At 45.1% G+C, this 7166-nt stretch overlaps 1 protein-coding gene across 1 annotated transcript; it reads left to right on the top strand.

The window, feature by feature from the left end:
* Nucleotides 1-1917: 1917 nt before the first annotated feature.
* LOC125528840 (disease resistance protein Pik-2-like) lies at nucleotides 1918-5917 on the top strand. Its single transcript, XM_048693272.1, has 3 exons — nucleotides 1918-2917; nucleotides 3285-5354; nucleotides 5437-5917. The coding sequence occupies exons 1-2, from the start codon at nucleotides 2088-2090 to the stop codon at nucleotides 5305-5307; spliced, it is 2853 nt and encodes a 950-aa protein (XP_048549229.1). The 5' UTR covers nucleotides 1918-2087; the 3' UTR covers nucleotides 5308-5354; nucleotides 5437-5917.
* The last annotated feature ends 1249 nt before the right edge of the window (nucleotides 5918-7166 follow it).

The following is a 7166-nucleotide window of genomic DNA, read 5'->3' on the forward strand; positions in this document are numbered from 1 at the left end:
CTGTGACAAGAGGTGCCACAAAAACTAAAAGGCAAGTTCTGTAGGACGGCGGTTTGACCCGCAATGTTGTATGAAGCTGAGTCTTGGCCCATTAAAAGGCGACATATTCAATAGTTAGGTGTGGCAAAGATGCGCATGATGAGATGGATGTGTGGCCACACGAGGAAGGACCAAATCCGGAATGATGATATACTAGATAGATTGGGGTAGCATCGATTGAAGAGAAGTTTGTCCAACATCGTCTGAGATAGTTTGGGCATATTCGGTGCCGGCCTCTAGAAACTCAAGTGCATAACGGATGACTAAAGTGTGTAAATAATGTCAATAGAGGTCGGGGTAGGCCGAACTTGACATGGAAGGAGTCCGTAAAGAGAGATCTGAAGGATTGAAATATCATCAAAGAACTTGCCATGGACAGGGGTGCGTGGAAGCTTGTTATCCATGTACGAAAACCTGAGTTGGCTGCGAGATTTTATGGGTCTCACATCTAGCCTACCCCAACTTGTTTGAAATTAAGTTGTTGTTTTTGTTGTTGGTGGACAGTGGCCATCCAGAACTGCACGCGTAGCTCCGCCGCTGCTCAAAGCCTACCCTCTCTTCCTGCCCCCCTCTCTTCCCCTGATGACGGAGTTGCTTTTGCTGCTACTAGTACCAAGACCAACAATTTGTTTCTCTTTCTGTAAGATGGGAAGAAAGTAACCTTGCTGCATGCTGAATTAATCACATAGGATCAATGTCTGACGGTTGTACATGATCGTCAGAGAGATACCAAACTATTCCTAAAGCAAATTAAGCCCGCAGTAGATAGTGTATATATAGTTAAATATTGTTGTTGACTAGTACTAGTTCGCTTGACGACGCGCACATGCCAGCCATCAATCCATCGCTCCTTGCACGAAACTACTCAGCACGCACCACCCCAGTTGTTTCCTGGCTCTTTCTGGCCGACAAGGAATAGAGTCTTGGCCATAATTCGCTTAACACTGTTTGATGAACATGCTAATCAACCACTACTCCACTAAGATAACATTACTGAGCCATCGTGATTAGGTAGATGAGTCAGCAAAAGTTTTTCAGCTACAACTAGCTCGTACCCACCAACCCAATTGATTGCCCATCTTCCAACACTTTTCTCAACTCCCCCTATACAACTAGCTGTTTTTATATTTTCAGATTACAAAAACCTATATCTACTATCCATATTGCACTTGTATCACCATCTCTTCGCTGAACTAGTGCATCTATACAATTTACCGTTGTATTGGGTGTGTTGGAGACACAAGAAACTCTTTGTTATTTGGTTGCAGGGTTGTTTGAGAGAGACCTTCTTCATCTTACGCCTCCCACGGATTGATAAACCTTAGATCATCCATTTGAGGGAAATTTGCTACTGTCCTACGAACATCTGCACTTGGAGGACCAACAACGTCTATAAGAATTGTTCTCAATCTGCTTTCAACATGCTGGACCCATGAGCACATGCCATTGCCAGCTGTTGTCAAAAAGCTTGGAGCACTCACTTATTCCTTTCCTCTTGCTCTGATGAGGACAGTTCTCTCCACTTTCCCACACAGTACGTATATTGTGTTTCGATCCATACGATTGGGTGGGCAGTGCTCCAACGCCACCGTAGTTTTCCTACCAACATTTGCAGGCATAATTCATTTGAAAACTCGTCATCTGCATTCTGAAATACTTCCACCGTTTCATAGTGTAAGAATTTTTTGACTTTAGTATAATGTCAAAAAACATCTTACATTACGGGGCGGAGGGAGTATTTATTAATAAGTAACCTGAACACGCTTACTAAAGGAGCAAGATTCCTCTGTCCTCTGTGCACTCCTTATCTAAAACAGTGCATGTATATCATTGTCGTCCTTGATCCACTCATGAAATCGACATGGAGGACCCAGCAACACATGCCATCCCTACCTATTATTGCTTGCTACGCAGCACCCAATTATTGCCTACTCCTTTCCTCTTCCTCCATCCGCTCACTTCTCCGTCTCCACTCTCCCAGCAGCACGCATGACAAACACCAACGAGAGAGACGAGCATCATAGCTAGCAGAGGGCATCGATCCATCCATGGAGGTCGTGGTGAGCGCCTCCCATGGCGTGATGGGTCCCCTGCTGGGGAAGCTTGCCGACTTGCTCGCCGGCAAGTACGGCCGCATACGAGGGGTCCGCGGTGAGATCCTTTCCCTCCAAGCTGAGCTGACCAGCATGCATGCCGCGCTCAAAAACTACACCATGCTAGAAGACCTTGATGTCCAGGTGAAGGCGTGGATATCGCTGCTCAGGGAGTTGGCCTATGATACCGAGGATTGCATCGACAAGTTCATCCGTCGCCTCGGCAAACGCAGGCGTCGGGGAGGCTTCAAGGAGCTCCTCCGTGAAACCACTCGCTTCCTCAAATCGCTCGATTCTCGCTCTGGAATTGCCGACCAGATCGACGAGCTCAAGGCCCGCATCAAGCATGTCAAAGAGCTCAAGGATTGTTACAAGCTGAGTGAGATTCCGTGCAGCAAGACCGAGCATGCGGCCGTGGATCCTCGGCTGTGTGCTCTGTTTGCCGAGGAGGCACACCTTGTGGGTGTGGAGGGTCCAAGAGATGATCTTGTCAAGTGGATGTTGAAAGAAGAAACAAACAACTCCACCAAGGATCGTAAGGTGTTGTCAATTGTTGGATTTGGTGGATTAGGAAAGACAACACTCGCAAATGAGGTCTATCGCAAGATTCATGGGAATTTCGATTGTCAGGCTTTTGTATCGGTCTCACAAAAGCCATATATAAAGAATATTATAAAGGATGTAATCTCTCAAGTGCCATGCCAAGATGGATCCACAAAAGACACAAGTGATTGGGATGAAAAGAAGTCCATTGCGAAGCTAAGAGAACTGCTTCAAGATAAAAGGTAACTTTAACTTCTGTTGTTATTTTTCAGAACATTCCTTACAAATGTTTCACAAATTTTGGTAGTTACTCATTACTATTGGATGTCCAATTATATCTTTCACGTAAAGAAAAAAAAGAACAATTGTGGCTTGTGCAATTCATCCTTGTCTCTTGTATTAAAATATAGTCCATATATACCCAAGTAAGCATTGAGAAACAATATTTGCACATAAAAATATATCAAATAAACATTGTTGTTTTTTGAATGAGTACTAGTAGACTTGTGTATTTCCACTTAAATAGTATTGAAGTGGTGTATGCTAAATTATTTTTCTAGTTGAATTCCATTTCAAAACCAGTTAACATCATCTGCTACTATTTATTAGGTATCTTGTCATAGTGGATGATATATGGTCTACTCAAGCATGGAACAATATCAAGTGTGCTTTTCCATACAATAATTGTTCTAGCAGAATTATAACTACTACACGCATTATTGATGTGGCAAAATCATGTTGTCCTGGTAGTGATGACCGTGTATATGAAATGGCAGCCCTAAGTGATCTTCACTCCAAAAGATTGTTTCTCAAAAGAATTTTCGGCTCTGAGGACCACTGCCCTGATATGCTGAAAGAAAGTTCAAATGAAATCCTGAAAAAATGTGGAGGCCTACCACTGGCAATTGTTAGTATATCTAGTTTGTTAGCAAATAGACCAGCTGTCAAGGAGGAGTGGGAGAAGATTAGAAGATCAATTGGTTCTGCACTGGAAAATAACCAGAGTTTGGAGGGAATGAGTAAGATACTATTACTTAGCTACAATGATCTTCCACCTAATCTCAAGACATGTTTATTGTATTTAAGTGTATTCCCCGAGGATTATGTGATTGATCGAGAGAGGTTAGTGAGGCGGTGGATAGCGGAAGGATTTATCTCTGAAGAGCGTGGACAAAGCCAGCAAGAAGTCGCTGAGAGATACTTCTATGAGCTTGTCAACAAAAGCATGGTACAGCCTGAGGACATCGGCTATGATGGCAAGGCTCGTGCTTGCCGAGTCCATGACATGATGCTAGAAATTATTATTTCAAAATCAAATGAACATAATTTCATCATTGTGATAGGTGGTGGCCAAACAAGTTTAGCAAATCGTCAAGGTTTTATTCGGCGACTATCAATCCAGCACATTGATCATGAGCTTGCACATTTACTCGCACAAGAAGATCTAAGCCATGTTCGATCTCTGACAGTAACATGTTCAGCTTGCATCAAACACTTGCCTAGTCTTGCTAAATTTGAAGCTCTACGTGTACTGGATTTTGCAGGTTGTGAGGGTTTGGAAAAGTATGATATGAAAAGTATTGGCAAATTGTTCCATCTAAAGTACCTAAACTTTCCAGCCACGAGAATTCCAAAGCTACCGTCAGGGATCGTGTTGCTACGTGACCTAGAGACACTACATTTTGGAGCTACACCAGTGGAAGAGTTGCCCACTGGATTCGCTCAGCTGACCAAACTACAACACTTAATTGGTGGAGGTTGGACAATTATACCAAAGAAGATTGGAAATATGAGGAACTTACGGGAGATATCAGGCTTTAGTGTTACCAAGAGTCCAGCAGATGTGGTGGAGGATCTTGGGAACCTGCCAGGTTTGGAGGAAATTGATATATATCTCAATGGTGGAGAATCTGACGAGTTCAGGAGGCATGAAGAAATGTTACTTTCCTCACTGTGCAAGCTTGGTAGCTGCAAGCTCCGGTCTTTAAGGATAAGAGGGAACGATGGTTCCCTCGAATTCTTAGGGTCTTGGTCCCCATTGCCATTTACCCTTCAAGAATTTCATATGGTCGGTGACTACTATTTCACGAAAGTTCCAGAGTGGATTGCTCCAGCACTCACCAGCCTTTCTTTCCTAGACATCAATTTAGCTGAATTGACAGAGGAGGGTCTGGTCACTCTTGGAGAGCTCCCAGCTTTACTTCACCTTGTACTGTGGTTTAGAAAAATACCTGATGATAGGGTTATAGTCCGAGGATTCCCAAGTCTGAAGCAGTTTACCATCTATAGTAATGATGCGTCAGCATACGTCACATTTGTCAAAGGGTCCATGCCCAAGCTTAAGAAGCTTGATTTTCTTATCAATGTATCAATGGCAAAAACATATGGCTTCTATTTAGGCATTGAGCATCTCACATGTCTTAAACAAGCAACGGCAAGGCTTGACAATAAGGGCGCTACACCTTCCGAGAGAAAGGCTGCAGAGGCTGTGATCAGGGTTGAAGCAGGTGCCCATCCAAACCATCCCGCAGTTACTATTTGTGAGGAATACCAGTGTTCTGAAGAGGACAGTGAAGACATTTGTGGTGACGAGAAAAAGAGCAAGGAAGATGGTGGCACTGATGAGAATTAAGATGCTCATCTTCCGAGTGGAACGATCCTCATCACCAACTGCAAGAGGTATTATTACAGACTGACCATTCTTTCTTTTACCATCAACATGCATCTTTTGTCCAAAACTGATTTTGGCGCTGATATATAGGATGATGTGCGGTTGGCTGGGTTACTTGGAGATTTGGAGTGCCATACTAAAGGAAGGCCTGGAAATAAGAAGCTGTAGCAGGGTGATGGTCACATTCAGAAAGACGGCGATAGTGGTCTGGTTGCTAATTGCTACGTTGAATTCCTATTGTTCACTTTTCATAATTATTAGGGCACAACCTCTCTGTCTTGGCATTTCTGTTGAATACTCTTCTAGATAGAGATATAATATTGATTCTGGCTTTGCTCGCTCGAGAATTAAGCTATATATGTTTGCATTTGGGACCCCTGCGGCAAAATGACGCGTTTGATTGCCTTTCTTGCTTACCTTCTGCGATTATGACTCAAGAGTCAAGACTGTATTTTTGCTTAAAAACTTGTGTTTTGTTTCAGGTAGTTCACTATTGTAATGTCGATTTGAATTCTGAATTATTTCTGCTGAATACTTTGTGATGATGGAAATGTAATATTGATTCTCTCTTGCTTGCTTACTTGCTTGGACCTGTTTGTCTGAGCAAGTTGGATGGCTGTACGTCATTGCTTCTTCTTTGTATCTATGTTGGGAATGATCAGGTTTACATGTCCTGAAAGCATGCTTGCTGCTGCATCATAGTGTAGATGAAACTGAAGATTTTTTTTTTGAAAAGGAGGATGACCCCCGGCCTCTGCATCTGAAAGATGCATGCGGCCATTTAATTGATTATTCACAAAGACTTACAAAGAAATACATCAATAAGTCTGAAGCCGCCATCTTCGCAACATCCGTCGCTACTCCTATCTAACTGATGAAAGGGTGCCGAGAGTCCGGACCAAATACTAAACAGACCTCGCACCAATGCCTAACATCTAAAACCTGAGGCCCCAACTAAGCCACCTGCTCTGGGGCACTCACCGGTTCGGCGCCCTCTTAGAGGCTACTGCCGCCATCTTCCACCGATCCATCTTCAGAGCATGCACCGACGCATCAATCGTCAAGCCTGCAGTCGACGCCACCACGACGTCACACAACGACACCTCCCTACGCGCGTCCATCATCACACAGCCGTTGCCGAGACCCTGCTGCACCACGCCGCCGAGACTCCACATCGCCGATGCAAAGAAGAAACGCCGCTCCACCAGTAAAACAGTAAAATCGTCCACTGGTCTCTTGATCCAATGCACACCTCCAAGAATGACGCCCCCAAGGAGGGAACGACACAAGAGCGCCGCCATCATCCGATCAATTGATCAAGGGTTTCCCCCGTAGGTATCGGGAGGAGCTGGGAGCTTCACCTCGATGATGCCTTCAAGAAGAAAATGATGCAAGGGCGTCGCCATCATCGGCTCCGGCCACAGGCCGAAGACTAGGTTTTCACCCGGATCTGTCCAAGTAATCCAGCCGACAAACTGTGTATTCTCTCGACCGCCTTCAAAGCCCCAGATCTAGCCGCCTAGATCCGGAGACCATCCGCAACAGCACTACCATCATGGAAGCCCTTGGCACACTGGCCACTGCCTGTAGGTGCCACCACTGGAGCCTAGGAGGAGGGCTGCCACCCCACCTCTCCAAACTGTGAGAGCCGTCGAGAGGGATCCTACGCGCTCGTCACCGTCTCTGATCTGAACTAATCTGGAGACCAAGCCACCAGATCACCGGTGCAGATTCGCCTTGGACAGGGACAGCACCACGCTATGCCACCGCGGGCAGCCCGAGCTTCACCTGCCGCCACCTTCCAGGGCCGCCTCACCGGG

Source organism: Triticum urartu, unplaced genomic scaffold, assembly GCF_003073215.2.
Source record: "Triticum urartu cultivar G1812 unplaced genomic scaffold, Tu2.1 TuUngrouped_contig_5152, whole genome shotgun sequence".
NCBI classification, from domain to species: Eukaryota; Viridiplantae; Streptophyta; class Magnoliopsida; order Poales; family Poaceae; genus Triticum; species Triticum urartu.

Excerpts from the sequence above, each read along its gene's own strand:
- LOC125528840 (XM_048693272.1), top strand. The coding sequence starts at position 2,088 with ATGGAGGTCGTGGTGAGCGCCTCCCATGGCGTGATGGGTCCCCTGCTG. Across the intron at positions 2,918-3,284 it reads GAACTGCTTCAAGATAAAAG|GTATCTTGTCATAGTGGATG; the intron begins GTAACTTTAACT and ends ACTATTTATTAG.